The sequence below is a fragment of the Cyprinus carpio genome, chromosome A21 (assembly GCF_018340385.1).
Source record: "Cyprinus carpio isolate SPL01 chromosome A21, ASM1834038v1, whole genome shotgun sequence".
Classification (NCBI taxonomy): Eukaryota; Metazoa; Chordata; class Actinopteri; order Cypriniformes; family Cyprinidae; genus Cyprinus; species Cyprinus carpio.
The window spans coordinates 3,917,232-3,940,238 of NC_056592.1; the positions used below are offsets into that span (position 1 = coordinate 3,917,232).

Here is a 23,007-nt window from a genome sequence, read left to right on the forward strand (position 1 = left end):
CCAGATTTTGCTTGAGTTTTATGTTTTTCAAAAGAAGAGGAAGGAATGGGTGGAAATTAATTTTCGTCATGCCGTCGATCCTTCAGTCTCATTACTGTAACATGATTTTCTCTCTTTTCACGTTGCAGCAATTGTGAGAATCTGACTGAGCCAACAGCTCATCCAGAGCCTGAGCGACCATCAAATGACTGCACGACTCCATCGGTGAGCCCTGACATCACCAGCGCTGCCTCTCTAGAGCAGGACGCCTCTGAGATCCTGGGACCCGACTGCCATCTGCTGTCCAGACGAGAGCGGACACAAGCCGAGCTGCTCGTGGAGGCTTTAGCTCGAGAGCTGGTGAGCCACGACAGATCGCTCACCTCGCTCCTGGACACCTGGGCAGGAAAAACCACCCTCGATCTGATTGAGGACCTCTTCCCTTCACACAGGACGATCAGTGGCGGCAGCCATTTGAGTGACAGGTGAGTGTTGTTGAAGGTAAAGCACGGGAATCATAGATTTCATGCTCGCAGGGCTGATAAACACAAGAGCACTTTGTTTAAAGCTGATTATATTAGTGCTTGCAGGTCACGGCCTAATTTTATTGCAGTAACTCAACAATAGATCATGTTGTAAACTTCTGTGTGTTTCCTGTATTTAGTGGATAATTCACTCATATTCCTTATAAAAAAGTGACTGGCGGTACTGTTACAGAGATGGCTGTGGGTGATAATACTGTACTTTGATGTATACTATTAACTCAGTGTTTACTGTACTCATTTAGCATGCTATTTACATGCTACACAAGGCAGTGAACCACTGATAGAGCGTTTTCAGCGGGTGTTAAAGATATCTAGAGACCAGGATGCAGTGGTTTTACTCTGTTTAAACTAAAACTATGAAAAATTGTTTTAAGTAATTGAAACAAAATATAAATATTAGATGAAATACTTAAACTTGTTGTAAACAAAAATTAGAAATGAAATAAGTTGAAGTACCAAATATAAAAAATAAAGTGATATAAAATTAATAAAAATGAAATAAAATATAATTATTAGATGGAATACCTAAACTTAAATATGTAAACAAAATTATAAATGATATAAACAAATTGAAGTACCAAATATAAAAAATAAAGTTATATAATTATTATAAATATATTAATAAAAATGACAAATAATCATAAAATTGCATAAAAATACAATAAAAACTAAAAATATATTTTAAAATAATTTTAATGTTATACAGTTATACTATAACTGTATATGAATAATAGAAAAATAACACTGCCATGATAAATAAAGTTTCATTATAGAAAAAGAGAAATTAAATGAATAAAATGTAATTCTATTTTACATAAAATATATTCCAAAGTAAGTGTTTTTATCTATTGACAAGATTATTGTTAGATTTTAAATGGTATTTCACCCAGCAGTCATGGTTATTTATCACAAAAGCCAAACACCAGTCAATAAATCAGCCTGGCGGATATAAATAGTTATATCATTACTCCAAGTAAAGAATACCATGGTCCAAAAAACATGGCCTTACATCTTAAAAAAGGTTCAATGGAGTAAGATATCCATATGTTAAATAAAACACAAATACACTGATCTGAGGTGCCATATTTGACCGTAATTTTAAAGCGTTTGAAGCAAATATGAAATATATTAATTGAAAACAGGACTTACAGTTTATCACCAACACAAACACACCAAGAATGAAAAAGCAAGCAAGGTCGAGATTTTTCACATGAATTTGTCTCTGGTGCTCTGGTAAAAGATTTACTCTCTATATTAATTATAGGTGACCCGCTAATCAGAGCAGAACTACTCTGACATCTAGTGGCCGATCCTGAAATAGACACATTTCTCACCCTCAGTCTTCACTATCCACCTGCTGAATCTATATAATAAGCTCATATAATATATTGTTTCACATTAATATAATTGTTTTTTTTTCTTCAGGAAATGCATCTGATTAACCAAACATTGAAATGTTTTTTGGGCATAATACCTTGAAAGACCATAACTTTTTATACATGTACTGCTGTAACAGCTTGTTTGTTTTTTTTTACATTTATGCATTTGGCAGATGCTTTTATCCAAAGCAACTTGCATTACATTAAAGGTATACATTTTTTACTCATTCCCTGGGAACTGAACCCATTTATATTTTGTATACTGTATGAACCATGGTAATACCACAGTAATTGTTTTAAAACATTTATCTGTCACTTATAAAACAGCAGTTTTTTTGCTCCATTGACATGTGGTGATTGTTCTGTTGTGCCGCTGAACTAAATGTGTAATTACGTGTGCTCTGTTTGACACGGGGAATGTGGATTTTAGCCATTCTCTGTCCCTCTATCTAAAAAATAGGGCATTCAGGAGGAAAACTAGTGTGAACAAGACCAACGTTTCTCTTTGTTTCATGTGTTTGACCTCCATTAGGGCTCAAGATGGTCCTGATACTCCCTCTCAGGCTGTTCCAAGAAAAATGGAAACCAACTTGGACGACGAAGAAGCTTACTTGAATCAGAAGAAGGTCAGATACACATTTATAAATGAAAATATAAAAATAGAAATAATAATTAGGGAATGTAAGTAACTAAAACCTATTTTAAAAATTATATTTCAAATTTATAAATATTTTTATACATATATTTTTATATTTATATATGGTTCAGCATTTAATATAAATATTAAAACCTATCAAAAATATATTTATGTTTGTGATGCATAAACATTTGTTATTATACATAGATTTTAAAGGTTTTAACATCTAATAAGAACTAGGAAATATAAATAACTAAAACCTAAAATAACTAAAACCTATCAAAATAAATATATATTTAAATGTGTAGATTTTTATAAATACGTTTTATGTAAATATTTAATTATTATTATATTACCATTTAATTATTTAATATACAAAAAAAGTTTATTTGTAATATTTTTATACATACATTTTGTATATTTATGCAAATCTATTAAAAACTAGTGAAAGATAAGCACTTACCAAATATAATCATATAAGCGAACTTCCAAAATATGTTTCTATTTGTAATGCATAAATATTTATTTCTATGCACACATTTTATATGTGTATATATCTAAATATGTTGAACATCTAATAATAACTAGGAAATATTTGTAACTAAAATCAATCAAAAATATATTTATACTGTAATATATGAATATTTGCTTTCCTATACATATATTTTATATATTTATCTATGTAAACATGTTTTAACATCTTTGTTTTTGGCCACATTTGTACAATCTGAAATTTATTTTAAAATATATTTGGATATTTATTTCTTTGCTGTGTGGTAACCTTGATTGCATTGTTTACACTCTCATACTGGATTCACATTGTATTCACTGAGTGCAGTGGCACAAAAATGAGAACAATGGCACTGAGCACAAAGCCATTCTTCATTTCCCTGAATCAAGAGGCCCAGAACTCTGATCTGAGAGAGTCTGTGTTTTTGTTGATGGTGCAGTGTTGTGTCCCGTCCTGCAGGTGGAGCTGTTGCAGGCGCTGCAGGTGAGCATGCGGTCGCTGCAGGGGGAGAGAGACGGGCTCTCGGAGCAGCAGAAGCGCTTCACGGCTCTAGGCGGCAGCATGGAGGCTTTAGTTCAGGAGCGCTGCAAACCCAATGAGAAAGAGAAGTACCTCATGTTCGTCGGAGACCTGGAGAAGATCGTCAACCTGCTGCTGTCGCTGAGCGCTCGACTCGCACGCGTGGAAAACGCTCTCAGCGGCCTGAGCGACGACGACACTGCAGAAGAGAGGGTGAGCAGTCTTTAAATAATGCTTTGTACTAAATGGGACATTTTTGCCTTTGTACCTTTAAGGCTTCTATGTAAACACTGTTTTTGCTTATGAAATAGGCAAAAATTATTGCTTATTTTATATGCAAAATATGGTGTTTACATACAAGTCTTAAAGAGACAGCAGCAAAAATGTCCTCCTGTTGTCGATGCATTATATTTAGTGCTGTTACATGCTTGCAAACAACGTTTTTACAAAGTTGCATTACACATGACCTGCATTACACATTTGCAAAACAATTTGCTCTGAAATGTGTTGCACAAAAATTCAGACCAATATGATGAAGGCATGTTATAAATCATCAAACATTTCAAAAGAACAAGGAAAATGTGATTATCTCCTTTTATACGCCAGTGAACAAACAAGGATCTGTTTTGTAATGTAATCAGTCTGACATATCTGCTGCCCTGCAAATAAACATGAACAAAACAACCATTAGAGATCAGTTTAGAAAATTACAACGTCTTAACCACTTTGCCTGTGGGAGATGCCAGCATCACACACATAAAAACACACTGTGCAATAGTATTGGGATAGTTATGAACAACATTTTCTTCAAGTTCTCCCTGTTTGCAATCAATCTTAATCTCGAATAGTAAAGTGTAAATGATCATGTAGTGTGTCAAATGCATTTCTGTACACTACTATTCAAAGGTTTGGGGATTTTTGTATTGTTTTTGAAAGAAGTCTCTTCTGCTCACCAAGGCTGTGTTTATTTGATCAAAAAAACAGTAATATTCTGAAATATTATTACAACTTAAAATAACTGTATTTTATAGGAATATATTATGAAATGTAATTTATTCCTGTGATGCACAGCTGAATTTTCAGCATCATTACTCCAGTCTTCAGTGTCACATGATCCTTCAGAAATCATTCTAATATACTGATTTACTGCCCAAGAAATATTTCTTATAATTATCAATGTTGAAAATAGCCTCTCTTTTTTTTTTTTGGAAACGGTGATACAGTTTTTTCAGGGTTCTTTAATAGAAAGTTGAGAACAGCATACATTTGAACATTATAAATGCCTTTACTTTCACTTTTAATCAATTTAATGCATCCTTGCTGAATAAATAAATAAATAAATAATGCAATGAATTAATAAAATCTGACGCCCAAACTAGTACTAATATTGCATATAGCCTTTCGTATAAGAGGCTACATGTATAATAATTATGAAGGAATTAGCAAAAAGAGTTTTATAAGGCGTATGTCTCACCACAGGACACATCACCTTCCCATTGACCAAAACTAACAACAATCCAACCTGACACTCCCTAAACATATACTTTACTGAATAAAGGGTGATCCAGATAATTACACATTTCACACACTGAGAAAGAACGAGAAATGCTTATTAAATGACATAATATTATATAACAGCACAGAGTGATTCATTTCAGACACCTGCGTCTGAAACTCAGCTGAGGACAGAGATAAAGTCTAATCTGCGAATTACACAGAATCAACGTCGTCATAAATTGAGGGTCAAGTTCATGATAATTAGACTTTGTGTGTTTAATATCTCATGACATAATGGCATTTAAAATCTGTACCTTCAGTTATATTTTAGATATTGCACATGCATGTGTATTTCAGAAACCAATTTTTTTACAATATATCATAACACTATAAACTTTTATCAGAGCGATTCCCATATCTTCAAAAGTTTTTTTTTTAAGTCGCACAGTCATGTGCTTGTGCACCATTGTTTATTTTATTGTTCAACAGCTAATCCTGTTCAACAGGCATCAAGAACTGTACAAAAAACTACAGTACTGTTAGTATCTGTTAAGAGTGATGTTAAACACCTTTTCTGTGGAAACACCTGTTTGCAATATTATGCAAACATAAGACCTGTCATAAATAAATCCTTGTTTGCAGAGTAAGCTAAACTAGTAATTCCTTAAACGTCAAAGACAGCTGATGACATGTTGAAATATTGTTATTGAAAATAATATTTCTGTTTCATCTAGCATCATGAACAACTGTAAATATTTATGTACACTACTGTTAAAAATGTGAGATTCGTTAACGTTTTTGAAAGAAGTCTCATCAAGTCTGCAATTATTTGATCAAAAATACAGTAAAATCAGTAATATTGTTAAATATTATTACTATTTAAAATAACTGGTTTCTATTTTAATATACTGTATTTAAAAATTTATTCCTGTGATGCAAAGCTGAATTTTCAGCATCATTACTCCAATCTTCAGTGTCATATGATCCTCCAGAAATCATTCTGATATGCTGATTTGCTGCTCAATAAATATTTCTTCTTATTGTTAATGTTAGAAACAGTTGTGCTGCTTCATATTTTTGTGGAAACCATGAAACATAATATTTTTCACAATTCATTGATGAATGGAAAGTTCAAAAGAACAGCATTTAAATCTTTTGTAACAAGTCTTTACTGTCACATTTGATCACTTTAATACATCCTTGCTGAATAAAAGTATTAATTTCTGATATGTTTGTCTGTATCTATAGGAATCGCTTCAGCTGAAGAGGAAGCAGTTGTGCAGTCAACAGGAAGACGCTCGCGAGCTGAAGGAAAACCTGGACCGGCGCGAGCGAGTGGTTCTGGACATTCTGGCGGGTTACCTGAGCGGCCCGCAGCTGCGCAACTACCAGCGATACATCCGCGTCAAACCCGCCCTTCTGATTCGCCAGCGCCACCTGGACGAGCTCATACGGCAGGGGGAGGAGCAAGTGCAGAGGTTGGAGGAGACCCTCCCCCCTGAGTCCCGCCCAAAGGACACTGACTCCGCCCATCAAACGGCACATTGCTTTAACTCCACCCACTTGCCACGTCCCACCACTGTGACCTCACTCTGACTCCGCCCATCGCTTACAGCTGCGGACGAATCAGAATCAGTGACACTGACTAGAAGCAATGCACACTGAGAAGTGCCTTAAATGAAGGAAATGACTTTTTCCGACTTTTTAAAGTATGGAAGACAATAACTGGTTTATCTACATTAAACAAATACACAGCACATTTACACTACATACTAAGCGTATAGCACAACACTGAAGCACAAGCACAATGCTAGTTCAAAGGCACAAAATGCCTCATTGTGATTGGCCGAAACACGAAGAACTTCCAGCCCTGAGCACTTAGGAACACATAAACCACTATGACGTCACAAAGACAAGAAACAATTGAACACACAAACACTTTCTGTCTATCTGAAATTCCTGTCGTCGATAAAAGCGACAGCTGATTATTTATGATTTTACGTTGTTTAGAAACAATTTTTTACTCCGTACGTTGCTGTACATACTCAATCCCCTCGTGATTTTACAATGTAGATGGTTAAAAAGCAGAATAGATATTGTATTTTTGTAAGCAAATGACTAGCGAGGGTGTTTTTGGGCGGCTTTAGCAGGTGCTTTTATATCTAAATCAGAGACTATAATAATGCTTCATCAGCACTTGAACACAATATCAGTACTTGGTTTCAGTAGCAAAAATTCTGATAAAACTGAATATTATTCACAACTCGGCTGAATGCACGGGGTTTGATCACAATGCACATGCCCAAACTATTTTACCATTTTATTTTATTTTAATTTGTGGCTGTTTTTTATTTGAAGAACTTCTTTATTTACGAAATATGTAACCCTTGTACATCTGTATGAAAAGGCTGTGATAGCAGCAAACTGTAGATGCTCATAATGGAAGTGTTTATATCGGACTGTCCTTCATCTGATACACATGCAGTTGTTATTTTGATGGGGCTTATCTGAAGAAACAGTTCAGCCATCCTTTACACTGTTTAAAAGCAAAAAGAGCACAATTGGAAGCAAAATAAATCTATTTTTTAAATACAGCATTGTGTTGGTGTGTTATTTGCAGTTTAATTTTGATTTAATTCTAATGAAAATAAAACACCTGTACTTTGATTGATCATGTCCTGTAAATACACGATTGAAAATTATAATGCAGATGTGATACTTGGCATATTAGTGTATTAATAAAATTGGTTTATCATAATCACTCATATTTCACCTGTTTTATACCTAAAAAAAATTAATCCCACATGCAAATCATATTCTAATGCAACGTTTCAGGCATGCGACCTTCATCAGGTATTGTTTTCACTTAGCAATGCTTAATGAAGGTTACAAGAACCATTGCATTTAATTTAACTCATTTTATTGATACACTAATATGCAAAGTGTTACTTGCGGATTGTGATTTTCAATAGTATATTATATGACATGAGCAATCAAAAAGTATCAGTATTTTATTTTTGCTTTTTATACCTAAAAATTATTTATAGGTAATAATTCATGCTTTCATACATTCCTGTTTAGAAGCAGAATAGCATGTATCCATGTCAAATTATATAAATAATGTTTCAGATTTCATTGCTTAAAAAATATGCTAAACGTCTGAAGTATTCACCTCATGTGCAAACTGAAAGTTATGCTGCATAGGTGAAACTCCGGGTATATTCTAAATGTTTTGTATTTGAGCAAAACCAGTTGCTCAACCAAGTAAAAAGGGCAGGGAAAGAAATTTCTGTGGTATCCAGTAACACTTTAAAATGTTTTAGCATCTAGAAATTGCTCTTTGCGAGCATAATCACTGAAAACTATTAATCACAAATGCATGGGAGAGTCATGGAAATTGGTCAGAAGGTGTGGAAATACATGCACCTTTATTCTTGAAATGATCCCTAGAGAGAATCAAGACACACTATGGTCAGTACTTCAAAGAATACTGCAACTGGAAACTAACAAGGAAAAAGAAACAATGTAATGGTAACCAGATCACAGAAACAACTAAACCATAGTGATATCCACTACTTTATCAGGGCTGAGCAAGCAATCTGAATCATTTAAGCAGCAGAATGAAATCAGCGTATGCCTCATAAAGGTTTAGTGATTATGGCATGATGTAATAGATGGGAAATTCTGTGAAACCAAAGAGAAAATGATCTAAAAATGCAGCATGAAGCACAACCAAAAATGCAGATTTCAAGGTCTAACAATTTGATTGGTCTGTATCTTAAAGCATTGCATTAAAAGGTCAAGATGGTTTTACAAAGGTCAAAGTCATTGTTTTTTATTCAAACAATAAACCTGGAACATAAAGGTGCATCACAAAGTGTAAATATTACGTAAGATTCAATGCAGAGCAGAAACACAGCCAACACACCCTGACACGTCAAAACATGTCTGTAAACAACACTTCATACCACACACACACACACACACACACACAAAAAGGCTCAATTGTGATAGGATGCGATAAAGATAAACATCCAACTCCACCTGTCAGATCATACTAAACTCTCCTCCCAAACTCTGCTTTTCTGTATCTATCAGATCAAAAAAAAAAAAAAAAAACTGGTTTAGCTAAGCATGCAAATCAACCAGCCTTGAAACTCAACACAGAACTTCTATTCCTACTTCAACTCACTCTATAAAATGATTCTGAGAAAAACCAAACAAGAGAGAGAAAACTTGACCAAAGTCACTGGGATGTTGCTTATCCTACACTTGAGGTCTGTGAGGTACCACTGTACCAACAGCTGGAATGTTCTTATAAATGAATTGGAATTTTGAGGGTTTTTTCTTTATCGCTCATTCAACAAATTTAGATAAGGAGGAAAGTTGAGATAAACCAGCTAGGAGCTTATCTTTGGTATTCTTCATGAATGCATGCAGTGCTGCAGAGCATCAGCGTGTGAGATCATGTGATGAGAGACACCGACTGCAGCATCCCAATATGAAAAGCAAAGAAAGAAATCTAAATGAGATTGAAATGCTCACATTGTGGAAATCTCAAATGCATGGCCATTTCTGAACAGCATAGTTTCCAGGATTAAACACAAAAGTGGGCACAAAGAGCTTCCTACACCTGCAGAGCACAAGGGTAAAAACAATTACAGGGCACTGAACCAAATTCGTCCCTGCAGAGAAAATTAACAACTTGTTATGGGCAGAACATGTATTTAGATGATCCTCAGTCTGAAACAACTTAAGAATCTAGTTTGTCAGTACAAAGCCAAACACTGTTGCATATAAGACTTATTAAAGGAATAGTCCACCCAAAATCAAAATCCTGTTCATAATACAAAATAAGTATTTGATATCGGCCTCACAAGGGAAATGGTTTCAAAATGCCAGAATATATAAATGGCATTCATAGAAAACACACAAACCCAGAAATATATAAAGTTACAAACCAAGAACAAAACAGGAAAGCCATTGTACAATGCAAGTTTCCATTTTTTAATTATTAAACAAAAGGCTTTTTCACCACAAAAAGTGCCACCATTATGAGCAAGGGTTTAGGTCCTTACAATAATCTAGTCGCTAAAAGGCTTGTGGACTAGATGAGACCCTCAAGTGAGACTTGTGTTTGATCAGTGCAGCGATGGATGAATGTCTGCTGATGTTCACCTTGGTGGTGGCAGGTCTTGCGGTCAGGTTCGCTGGACTACCGCTGTTGCATTTCTGTGGGGCGCCCAGAAGTTCTAAGATGTCCCAGGTTTCGTTTTTGCTCAGATATTGCCATGCTCTTTTACCACTGCTGTCCCGGATCCGCACGTCAGCGTTGAACTTTTGCACCAGAAGCCGAATGAATTTCTTGTGGCCGTGAATAGCTGCCAGGTGGAGTGGCGTGTATCCACACAAGGTCTTTGCATTGACGTCTAAAGTCATCCCAGCCTTGTCGACGCCGTACCACAGCGTATTCAGGACGCGATGGTCACCATGCTTGGCGATCCAGTGGACGATGGTGAAGCCGGATATGAAGTCTCGCTTGCTCAGAAGGTTCGGGTCATCTCGGAATAGAGCATAGATGTCGGACCATGTGCCTGATGCCGCTTTGACAAACCACTCGTGCTCTCTGGGGTCAAGAGGGATGGATGAGAGTTTGCCGCTGAAGGAACTATCGTGCAAGCTTCGTGTGGATCCAGCAGGCGACAAGAGGTCTTGGGAACTTTGTCCTCGGCTAGAGGACTGCGAGACTAAATTGCCCATGCTTAGAGTCGAGGACAGCAGCTGGAGTCGGTTGTGCCTCGCCGAGACGTTGTCCTCTGGGAACGGCTGATCCAGGTCTTCTCCGAGACTCCGACACATGCGACTCCGCAGACGGGACGTCAAGCGGCGGACGATGGGTCCGTGACGGGTCTCTGGCGAACTGCTTCGCGTAGAAGAGCCCTCGTCGACAATGTGACCGGTCGAGTGGTGCATGGACGTGATGTTGTGACTTGGTTGGTAGAGTTGAGACAACAGCCTTGCTTCCTGAGCATGACGTAGGAAAGCTTGTACATCGTTCCCGTCTTGTCCTGGGACAAGCCCCTGATCCTTGGACCACTCATTGTCATGCGGCCAACCGGTGTCGGGTGGTGTAGAACAAGGCGAGGGGATTGAGACGCTGTCACGACTTGAGGAAAGACTCGATGACTGACGGATCTGCAGGTACGTCGCACTTGCATAGACTTGAGGGTCATCAACAGACAAGCCGTGAGTCTCAAATTCGTCCTGCTCCTGGATCGGAAATCCATTAAACCCTCCATTTGATCGTAGTAGACTATCATTGCTTCGGTTTAAGCCTGCTTGGTTGTACGTCTGGGAGTGTATGTGTGGAGAAACAGGACGGTCCAGCAGACAAGGCGAAGACTTGTATAGGTGAGACTGTCCGAGGGTCGAGCACAAAGGCCATTCTTCGGCGACAGGCTCGTCTGAGTGTTTGGTGTGAACGTCCGATGTGCTTGCATTCAAACTTTTCCTTTCAACCGTAGGCGACACTCTAACCTCATAGTAAGCAGGGTTGACGAAGGACTGCTCGCAACCGTCTGCTTCCCTTAACTGTCTCTGTTTGGCTTCGTAAACACCGTTGTGTTCCAGATCTGTTGCTTCGCTGGCTGTGTTCGACTCCCACGGCTGTTCGAAGCTCTGGCCGCTCCCACTCGAGCGACTGTCCGTGTCCGACGGGGTTGGTTTCAAAGGGCAGGTGACGTTCACCTGCTCCACACAGGAAGCAGAGACAGCAGGTTGTTCCCTCCCATGAGGAGATGAAGTTCTGACAGCTTCTTCAAAACTGGGAGTAGCATCTTTGTTGTTGTTGTTGTTGGTGTTGGTGAGGATTCCAGCAGCTGGCAAGATTTCAACAGTTGGGACGGTCAAAGCAGCTCGAGGTTTAGAGTCTTCATTCTGCTGCTCAGGCTCTCGGTTCTTGGAGATGTCTCCGAGATGCACACGGTATTTTTTCCTCAGCACAACATGAGACACCCCCTCCTCCTGCTTCACAGTCGCCACGGAGTTCACATACCTCTTAAATAACTCCCGGTTCTGCACTCTATCTTCGTCCTCCCGCAGAAACCGCCTGTAGTGGGTTAGTAAATCCACATTTCGCACCTTGCCGCCGTTGTTGATGATGAAGCGCAGCAGGGATTCTTGTGTAAAGTCGGTGGCCATGCTCTCGCCGTGTGACTCTCTCTCGCAATCAAACTGAAGGACCTCACGAGCGGTTTCGCCTGTTGAGACTGTAACTCCGCCCACGAGTTTCTCTCTCAGTTCCACCTGCATACCTGCGCGCTGAGCTTCCCTGTGCACCACACACAACACACAACACACATCTATCAGAATACGAATGTATGTATTTATTTGTGTATAAATCAATTAAAATCTTTTTTTTAAGTCTGGTCATGAATAATACTTACAATAGTACATCTTACTACTTAACTGCTCAAATGTCTACTGTGGAATATTATGGGAACTTTATTAAATTTGCCAAATAGGTAGCCTATACGTCTATTTATTATTTATAATGAGTTTTTTTGGACATTTGAGAGGATGTGAAAATTTATAAATTCCACTACATTGGATTAAACCAAGTTGTATTTATTATATACATATGTAAAACAGCACAAGCTGTATGAAAAGATTTCACACACACACACACACACACAAAGTGTTTTAACTGATAAAATATAAATACTGTTCTAAACTCATGTAGTTGAGTTGGGTATGTTCATAATTAATGTGATTAACTTGTGTGAACTTGAGGACAATTGACTCCATCCACAAAACATTGACATTCATACAATAAAAATATTAAGTTGATGGAAAAAAATGATTCTGTAGCATTATATTTTATTTAAATTTTTGGTTTTAGTGCATGCAATGCACTCATACGAAAATGTAATATGACATATATTGCCCTTTATCACGAGTGATGTTACCTACAAGATATAAAATATTTTTACATATATACTAGGTAGATAAAAATACGTTTATTAAAAAATAAAATAAAAAATCCCCATAGTAAAAATTGCACGTGTACATATGTTAATATCTGACTTTTAATGTAGCAACTATATGCAACTTTATTAAAACACACACATATATATACTGTATATAATCTGTATGTTTATAAGTTTTTGTAATGTTTTAAATATATGTGTACCTTTTATATTTACATAATATCAACAAGTATTGACAGGCTTTAAGATGGATATACATACAGATGACATATGTGTCCAAAAATGTATTACACATTCATATTTTTATGGGCTAGATGTACATGTTAATGAAATTAACATTTTTCAAATTTCTAATAGTTATCATATGCCAACATATTTTATGTATGGAAATGTGATACCACATTTGCCCATGGACAGGAACATTTCTCTAATCCATCTTGGAAATTTGGAAACTTACCTTATTAGATAAAACACTGCAGTTCCAGAAATTCAACAAATTCCTATTTGAATAAATAGCTAAATTTTCATCTGTGCCTCACTCACTTATTGTCATTGCAGGCTTTAGATACTGAATGACCTTTTCTTTGGCAACTCATCCATCATCAATTAGCTACAGCACATAAATCGTACACCGAACACAACAGAAGCCTGACCCCTCAGTTTCTCTCTTTTGTTAATGAGAGCAATGAGTCCGCAGTGAAGATCTCAGATTTCATTCTTAACAGGGATCCTCTGGCAGAGTATTATTTCTCCACACAAACTCAGAAAAACGAGAAGACACGAGCAGTTCAGTAGATTTTCATTTATTTGAGCATTGGGAGGTTTCTCAGCAGCGGCCCGGACCGTCATCAGCACCTCAGAGCAGGAGAGAGAGCTTTCGGCAGGAAGGTTATGATCAGCAAAGGAATGGCGTCAGTCTAAAGCTTCTTCTGTTAGTTCAGAACCTTACGCAGTTTATTCTAATCATTATAACAGTTGCATTACTAGGTTTAAACAAGTGACAAACAGTTCATCTTACCGAGCCACGCCACAAACAACACGAGCTCATCATTAATGCTCAGTATAAGAAAGTGATAGGGACATTATCACCCTTCAAATGCTCTCTCTCACACACACACACACACACACACACACACACCTCAAGCAGTCAGACCCAGCTATGAACGAGAGTGAACATTTGTACAAAACTAATATACATCTTCAGAAATGCCACTCTTTAACCACGGCCTTAAAAAAATAAAATAAAAATAATAATATATAAATATATATTTATTATTATAAATATATATTTATCATTATGAAATAATTAAAATAATAAAAAAAACTTTAATAAAAAAATAAAAAAATAAAAAAAAAAAAAATTTAAATTCACTCAGAAGTGTTGAGGGCTGTGTTTGACAAATAAAAAGTGAGAAAAGACAACAGTGAAAGTTTTAGATGAAACTAAATTGGCAAATACATATAAAAGAGAGACAAACAGGAACAATAACGTTTCCAAAGATGGAGGGAAAAATATGGCTACTTTTTTTTGCAAACATTTTTCCTTTATACATACATATAGATTTTTTTCTGCTTTTTTAAAGCCTTTTATGTTTACGATTATGAAATGGCATCATGCACAGAGTATGTTTTTTTTGTTAGTATTTTTGGCCTCTCTCTTGCTCTGAGGTGAACTGATGAACGCGGCTGCTGCGGTTGTGTGATTGATTAGCCGTTTCCTCTAGGTTTCTCTGACTGGTTGGAGAGGTGGGCAGGGGGAGGAGCCAGCGTTCTGCTGTATCACCAGTAAACCCTGTCCTCCTCCCACTGTTTCGGCTGTGCACGTGGGCGCCCCCTCCTGGGGACTCTCCTCGTTGTACAGGCGCTTGATCCCATCAAAATACTCATCCACCTCCATGTGTTCCACCTTCCGCTTGGCCGAAGATTTGCACGAGCGGGTGTGGGTGATGTTGAGGTCAGAGTGCGCTGTCAGGGCGGGGGAGACGTGCCAGGCGGGCAGGACTCCCCCGTCCCGAGGCTCTGGGGCATTCGGCAGGGGATGGCAGATGTACACAGTGTTAGGAGGCAGGGAAGCCGTGTGCGTGGACAGGCAACGTGCAACCAGCTCTCGACAGCCGATCAGCTGAGAACTGTCGATCTGAAAGAGAGGAAACAGAAATTATGATATGCACAGTCTTTTATTCGGGAAGGAGGCATTAAATTGATCAATAGTGACATTTATAATGTTAAAAAAGAATTCTATTTCAAATAAACGCTGTTCTTTTGAACATTCTATTCATCAAAGAATTGTGAAAAAAATAATGTATCACTGTTTCCACAGAAATATGAAGCAGCACAACTGTTTTCAACATTGATAACAAACAGAAATGTGTCTTGAGCAGCAAATCAGCATATTAGAATGATTTCTGGAAGATCATGTGACACTGAAGACTGCAGTAATGATGCTGAAAATTCAGCTTTGAGCACAGGAATAAATTACATTCTAAAATATACCCAAATATAAGTCTTATTTTAAATAATAATAATATTTCTCAATATTACTGTTTTTACTGTATTTTTAAAATAAATGCAGCCACTGAGACACTATTATAGTTTTTATTCATATTTTGAATCAGTTTTTTTTTCCATTTTTATTTCAATTTAGAATTTTATTTTAAATAGTGATTTTAGTTTTAAACAATTAAATGAGAAATGTTGCTTCAGCAACTAGTTTTTATATTTTTTGTTATTTTACTTTCAGTTTTAGTTAACTATAATAGCCCTGTTACAGTGCCAAAACTTTTAAAAGGTTGTGTATATCACATTAAAACACAGTAATGTTCAATAAATAGTCATGAATATTTTAAAACCGTTTCACTGTTGTTGACAGTGTTAGTTACTGAACCTGTATGTTTAATGATGCAATAACCTGTAAACTAAGGGAATTTTTTTATCAGTTATTAACCGTATGACAGTCATCGCTGTAAAGTAAGGGACTTTTAAAGGTCTTTATTTTTAGTTTCACTTTGAGCTCGCTGCTGGCATTGATAACAGAGTTTGCTTTGGAGAAGTGACTGACTGGGCCTCTTCTGAGTTATGATAAGAGTTTAAGAGCCTACAGAAAAGCAAACATGTGAGACGGATTATACACGCTAGTGCGGCTCGAAAGTATAGTCTGAGCAGATGAGTTCAATTAAACATCACGCATCAACAGAGCCTCTGTAAGCGAGGAATAATGAGATAACTGGATCGTCACAAAACGTGACTGACACTGATGATGAGACCTCAAGAAGAAGTTTAGAGTGACCACAGATTCTTGTGATCTTCCTGAACACTTTATGGATTTCTTTAATAGAAACGTTTGAATGTGATCTCCTGATTTTCCCTCTAAAATCTCTTAAGCTACATTATTTCTAAAAAACAATGTTCAATACCCTTTCATCCCTATGAAAGCTGCCATATTGGATATGCACATTTCTAAGGCCTTTAAATGATCAACATGATTAAAACTTTTCTGAACAACCTGATCTACTACATACCTTCTGTCACCTGATAGATAGTTGTTGTTTTTTTGTTATCAAGTAAAAGGCCTTTTACTATAATTGTAAAAATGTCCACCTTCAGGTTGTGGTTCATGTGTCTTTGTGCTGTGAAATCCTGATTTTTATTAAGTAAACTTAACATTAACTTTCATATTGTTAGTAATATTTCAAGACAAACACTTGCTGGACTGAAACAACTTTTGTTTACTTGAAATCAATGTTTACTTGTTCGTTTACTTCACAATGCTTTCTTACTCATAATTGTTTTGTTTTTTTTAAAGCAAAATATGTTAAAAAAATATGATTATCGCTTTTAAGGAACTTTTATTTGTTTATCTCGATCATCATTGTATTGCATTGCATAATATGTTTTGAAACTACAGAGCTTTGATCATAAAGCTAAGCTTTTGAATATCATAAGACATTATTGGGAAATATAGAGAGATAACTGATATTTTTATCCATTTTATGGAAGTAATCTTTAATATGGTTATACTCAGTGATTTATATTACAGGCTATAAGAATTTTCTCTTATATTTTGGCCATATAAATATCAGCATCTGCACCAAAATAAATATTTTTGCTCAGTTTGGGCCTTTGGATAAAGCTGGTGTTTTGAGCTCCATGGTCTATTTCATACTATATGAGCCATAAAGTCCTGATGTATCAAATGATATTTAACAAAAGCAACATTTTGTAGAATTGTTTTTTAAACTTAGTCCAAAGGTCCAATAAATTTCTATAAAAATAATTAATAAATAAATAAATATATATATATATATATATATATATATATATATATATATATATATATATATATATATATATATATATATATTTTTTTTTTTTTTTTTTTTTTTTTGGAAATATTTGTCTATTTCCCAGATGAACACTGAAATCATTTTGAGACTAGTTGGATAATCTGGAGCCAGTGAACTTCATAAGCTCTTACCTGTAACTTGTGCAGCAGATCAACAGTGAGAGCGAGCCAATCAGGACAGATTTTCTCCAGTTCCAGCGTGATGAGGCCGAGGGACAGCAATGAGCCACACACCGGCAGCAGTGCACTGTGGGCCAGACAGTGGAAGAGCTGCTGGGTGAGCAGAGCCACGTGCTGCGACGGGTTCAGACCCGACAAAGCCATGTTCAGCCGGCCGGACTTACAGCTCAGAACCATCGCATGGAACTACAGAGAGAGGTAAAAATGAATAAAAATCTAGATTTTTGGATCTTAATCGGATGATTTGGCAGTGAGAGCCAGGCTATTAACAGCAACCTCAATATACCAACAATGGGGATCCTTCCTCAACACCCACACGAGAAAGCAGATTTAGGCCATCAAAGTTAATTTCTCTTCCTAGTAGCAGAAACATCCAGTACATCTAATTTTCACAGCCAAAGAGCTTTAAAGTTGTTCGAAGTTTTTTTTTGTTTGACTTAAGCATCAATATAAACTGAAAAACAAAGAAAATGCACTTTACATTTTTTTTTTTTTTTTTTTTAATTTAGAAGATGGCATTAGCTTGGAATAAATCCCGTATTCAGATCCCTAACCCTAAATATGAGCAACAGTAAATTGTTTTGATGCATTAGCAAGTATGTTTAACAATTTTTGGTACTTTTGTAAACTAGCACAGTGTTCTGTGTGAATTAGAATATTTTAACTGAAATAATTTCTTCCAATATGAAGCAAATTAAATACCGCTACTGTAAAACACACCAGTTATGGCAGAAATTAATGAGGTCATGGTGAATATGGTAACAATTCACACGTTTTGTGAAGTTATCATCAACATGAACAAACAACGATTATTACTTACATTATTTATTATCTTTTTTGAGAGCATTTGTTTATCTGCACACCTTTAGAAAATGTCTTTAAGATATTTGATTTAGATTGACTGGAAAACATCTTCTGTTTAAAAATCAGTTTTACATTCAAGGTGCTATTTAACACTTCTTTCAATGATCTTGGAGACGTATGTGCGCTATCTGTGGACGACCTCAGCCAGACCTCCATACAATTACAAACTATCCCATACTACAAACCAAAAAGGAGAGTTCAGTGTCTGTACGTAGAGCTGTAAAGTTAGCCTGTGTGTGTGTGTGTGTGTGTGTGTGTGAGAAAGAGGAAGTGCACTCACAATGTAAAGGAAGTCCAGTGCTGTGGCGGAGTGCAGGTCCCAGTTCAGCTTATCCAGAACAATCCTCTCCATCCGCAAGATCTCCGACGGAGAACAGCCACATTTGCTGCTGGACACCAGCTCTTTCAGAGATGGGATACGCTGCAAAACACATATTGTATAAGCTCTTTATATTTGGTTGGATATATGTCCATGCATGTGCAATTTTATATATTTACATAGGGCAATATATTCTATATAGCAAATCTCAACAGTTTGACTGCTTGTATAGTTGCAAAATGTGAACTATATTATTGCATGATTTATCGCAAGTTGCTTTGAAACAATGTATAAAATCGCTACACAATTTGATTTGATTGAGGTTATAAGGACAGAAGCGCCCCCCAAAATAAGGTCAAATATAATAGTAAAATAATGGCAAAACTTTGAACTAAATTATAGTAATTGCTTCACTGAGTTTAAGCCACATCACATGGTCAGTTCTAGCCAGAAGCCACTTTAAAGAGCTGCCAGAAAATAATCGGATTACATATTAGTCCATCTTTGGCGTTTTAAGCAGAAGCCAGTACAGAAATCTCAGTCGCTATAATTTTTACAAATAATTTCTCACTGTCTGTCCTTTCTTGAAGCAGCTGAAGGCAATGAATTTTTCCCACAAAAAAAAAATGTAACTTATGATTAGCATCAGCATATTAATACTGCATTCACCTCATCTTCCTCACTGGTCTTAACAGCAAGGAAGAAACAAGAGATGGCGATACAGCGCAGGTACTTTGGACGAGCCTGAAAAAGAGACAGAGAGAGATTGATCAATAATGGTACTGCAATACTGCATCTCGTGCACTTTTATGCCACAACAGCAAATGGCAAATGTTTTTTTCACATGCATTTCCTGTTTATTTCCTGTTCATTTAAATGCCAAAGCACGAGAACTAATCAGATCTGCAATGACTGCCATATATTTGCATCTAGAAATACATCACAGTGCAGTTTCACTTTCTCTAAAAATAAAAAACCAAATTATTCTAGAACTGTCTCTGCAACCGTTCTGATGTGCTAAAAGAAAATGGCAAACCAAGAGCAAAAGAATTCAGTCTTGTATAATAAAACAGCTCAGCTAAATAGTGACCTAAATTTCTGTAGCACTTAATATTACATAACAGTCAAAGTTTTAGCTAAATAATGTTCACTGTACACAAATGCTCCCTGCATCTCAAAAGCAGTTAGGTTAATTATATAAAAATTGATAACTTCAAATGCATAAATTACAATGCAAAACATGCACAAATTCAAATGCAAACCTGAAAGCATAAATTATAATGCATTCAAATGTATGCGTTTAGTAGTAACATCATATGCGGTTTATCACGCCAAGTATAAGCTACACTACTACACAAGCTTGAACACAGGTGAAATGCAGAAATGACAGAGAGTATTATTATAATTGATTTTAAAAATAGGTGTTATTATGTGAAGTACCTTTCATGGGCTGCAATTAGGCCAGCCAACACACGGCTAAACCCTGTTACAGACAGCTGGATAATGGAAAACACCATAAACCCACAATCATTGACTGGGGCAGAAGACCTTGACCGCTCAGATGTTTCTGAACATTACCTTAATGGCAGAGAGGAAGCGATCCAGGATGCCGATGGCCAGGCAGAGGGTCTCTGGATAGAGCTTCAGCTGGGAATGAACATCCCTCAACCACCGAACGGCCTCATCACGCTTCTCAGGGGAAATATCTGTATCCTGAAGAATAAAAATGCATTGAATCAGATACACGACAACACACAGGTCTGCATATGCATTAATCTGGCATGACCCAAAAAAGCCGAATCAAACCCCTTTGTTCAGATGCACAGATACTGATTTATAATAGTAATGCATTCCGACATTAATTACTACCCCAATATTTACACTTATTGCTGTTGTTATTCCTATCGTTACATTTTGAGATTGTTATGATTAAAATAAAATAATCACAGGCTTATTATAGTCAACTAAAACCATTTTGAAAACATTTTCATTACTTGAAATAAAAGAAAACCTTAAACTTATTTTATTTCAGCTAGTTGTCGAGGATACATTTCTCATTTTCATTTAGTTTAACTTGATATGCTAAACTTACTAAAACTAAAATTAAATAAAAACCAATTACACAGACATATTTAAGAATAAAAAATTAAAACTAATAACAAAAAAAAGACAACACACAACAAAATCACTAAAACTGTAAAATTAATTTGAAAACAAAACATGAAAATAAAAACCTAAATAACAAAAACTGAAAAACATTAACAATTCATAGTACTGACAGACTAGTAGTATATAGTAGTACATACTAAATCTAAATACACACAATAAAACGGCTCGGCTCCCATCAGGATGGGGTTGGATAGCAGACCTCAGACAGCTGGTCGCATATATGTGTGTTACAAACACAAACACAAACACAAACAATAAGCAGACAACTACTGTACATCTAGAGATAACACAGCCTCATATAACTGTACTAGTCCCTCTGTTTACCAAATTACAGATTCATATACAGCAAATCATACACATTTAATCCTAAAAGACCCAAATTACAGCACATAAGAATGATGACAGTATATTGCAACATAACTATTCACATATTTCCAATGGAGCTTCACAGAAACTAGATTAATTTATCTGCATAACTATCTGCCTCCCACAATCTAAACATTGCTGTCATACCAAACAAACCAGAGCTATCAGCTGACGGACTCACCTGGTTGGTAGGTTTCTTTGGCACGTAAACCTTCCATAGTTTGGCTTCCCTAGAAACTGCCCTCTCTAGAAGAGACGACAGCTTCCGGCTTTCCAGGGGCAGAGTGAACTTCATCACGAACCCTGGAAAAGCCTACCTCCCCACTGGATACAGCTACCTGAGCGCAGAACATACGAAACATCTCAAAAATAGATCAAATATGATCAACCTTAAATTACATGGGAATTTGTTTTATTATTCAGTCAAAAAAAAAAAAAAAATTTATATATATATATATTTATATTTATATATATATGTGTGTGTGTGTGTATAAAACATCCTAGAATAAAAAAAAATTAAAAAATAGTAACTATTTATCATATATAATTTCAAAAATAATATTAAAAAAATAGTAATATTTTAGTAAATATTATTGTGATATATGATACATAATGATGACCTCATTATTCCAATCGTTACTGGTTATGATTAAAATATAATAATCATTTTCATTTCATATTTTTTAGTCAACAATAAACTCCAAATCAAAAATACTTTACGCTAAAAATAAATAAATGAAAAGATAAATCAGCTCTGATCTGATGAGGGGTTCACCTGTCATTTTAATTAAGAATGAAAAGTGATTCAGCATCCTACTCATACTATATAGATGCAAAATGTATTGTTTAGTGTAAACAGTGACATTAAACACGTCAAAATGCATATCATTAATGTTAAATCTCAATATGAAATCTTGATAGTGTTGACGCAGTTTACATTTGGTGTGTATTAGCTGACTAGCTACACAGCAACAGACCGATATACACGCAATCCCACACACCTAGGTACACCTTAAAGACAAAAACTGTATTTTATGTGTATGTTTATGTCCAGTATCGCTGGTTTAATGAGGCTTAAATCGTTAAATGTGTCTATAAAAGCTGCTAGAAACGGTTAGATTCTTACCTCCCCTGCAAGGTTGTGGGAAACGCAGATCATCCGGTCCATTAAACTGAGGTAAAATAAAGGAGCAGATCGGATTCCGTCATCTTTTTAAGCGTCCAGCTTCGCCTCCATGTTTGCCGTGAAATTTGGTGGGGGTATTAAAGAACTAAAAGGGATCCTTCTAAACTGATATGAAAAATAAAATGACCGGAATATAGACACGGACGTCTACTTCCGAGGAGACTGAGAAGGGAAGAACCACCTTCCGCCGACCTCCTCACCGCACACAGGCAGATACAAAGAGAACATTTTCTTATAAATAAATAAAGATCAAGAATAATTATAAATGATAAAATACTGGAAAGTACACGTAGATCTAGTCGGAGGTTTCGTTTTCAACGTATTTTTTTGTGAATTCGGTAAGTGTCATAATAGAACTACTTAATCTGGCGAATGGATTTTGGAGTGCAGCTCGTACTGTAGTAGGGGGACTACTTTCATAAGCAATCCTATTCAAGATGACACAAACATACATAAAATATCGTACAAATGAGATATTAAAAGGAGGAAATATCTGAATAAATTAATAATACTTTTAACATCTAGA

At 36.1% G+C, this 23,007-nt stretch overlaps 3 protein-coding genes across 7 annotated transcripts in view; 1 reads left to right on the forward strand and 2 right to left on the reverse strand.

Annotated features, from left to right (window-relative positions):
* Positions 1–7,661, forward strand: part of LOC109108302 (protein Shroom3-like) — a 58,629-nt gene extending 50,968 nt beyond the window's left edge. For all 4 annotated transcript variants that reach the window (XM_042778621.1, XM_042778625.1, XM_042778624.1 and 1 more), the window contains 4 exons: positions 129–464; positions 2,436–2,529; positions 3,511–3,783; positions 6,316–7,661. In XM_042778621.1, the coding sequence (XP_042634555.1) occupies positions 129–464; positions 2,436–2,529; positions 3,511–3,783; positions 6,316–6,663 (1,051 nt within the window). In that variant the 3' untranslated portion in view covers positions 6,664–7,661. The remainder of the gene's footprint in view (positions 1–128; positions 465–2,435; positions 2,530–3,510; positions 3,784–6,315) is intronic.
* A 2,497-nt stretch (positions 7,662–10,158) lies between these two features.
* Positions 10,159–12,378, reverse strand: LOC109065173 (ankyrin repeat domain-containing protein SOWAHB-like). Its single transcript, XM_019082186.1, has one exon. It carries the CDS (start codon positions 12,376–12,378, stop codon positions 10,159–10,161), a length of 2,220 nt encoding a protein of 739 aa, XP_018937731.1.
* A 2,182-nt stretch (positions 12,379–14,560) lies between these two features.
* Positions 14,561–22,660, reverse strand: LOC109046217 (cyclin-I-like). Of its 2 annotated transcripts, none has more exons than XM_042778626.1 (7): positions 22,422–22,660; positions 21,477–21,633; positions 20,339–20,473; positions 19,430–19,504; positions 18,722–18,862; positions 17,530–17,763; positions 14,561–15,192 (listed from the first exon to the last, which is right to left on the reverse strand). In XM_042778626.1, the coding sequence occupies exons 2-7, from the start codon at positions 21,588–21,590 to the stop codon at positions 14,776–14,778; spliced, it is 1,116 nt and encodes a 371-aa protein (XP_042634560.1). In that variant the 5' UTR covers positions 21,591–21,633; positions 22,422–22,660; the 3' UTR covers positions 14,561–14,775. The 2 variants fall into 2 exon arrangements, with proteins under 2 accessions (XP_042634560.1, XP_042634561.1); XM_042778627.1 differs by lacking the exon at positions 22,422–22,660 and adding an exon at positions 21,067–21,137.
* Positions 22,661–23,007: the final 347 nt, after the last annotated feature.

What these genes read in the sequence shown, in the direction of transcription:
- LOC109065173 (XM_019082186.1), bottom strand. Translation starts at nt 12,378, where the DNA reads ATGCAGGTGGAACTGAGAGAGAAACTCGTGGGCGGAGTTACAGTCTCA.
- LOC109046217 (XM_042778626.1), bottom strand. Translation starts at nt 21,590, where the DNA reads ATGAAGTTCACTCTGCCCCTGGAAAGCCGGAAGCTGTCGTCTCTTCTA. An exon ending in AGACCAGTGAGGAAGATGAG is followed by an intron (nt 18,863 to 19,429) that starts GTGAATGCAGTA and finishes TGTGTTTTGCAG; the next exon opens with CGTATCCCATCTCTGAAAGA. An exon ending in ATCTGCTGCACAAGTTACAG is followed by an intron (nt 15,193 to 17,529) that starts GTAAGAGCTTAT and finishes CCTCTCTTTCAG; the next exon opens with ATCGACAGTTCTCAGCTGAT.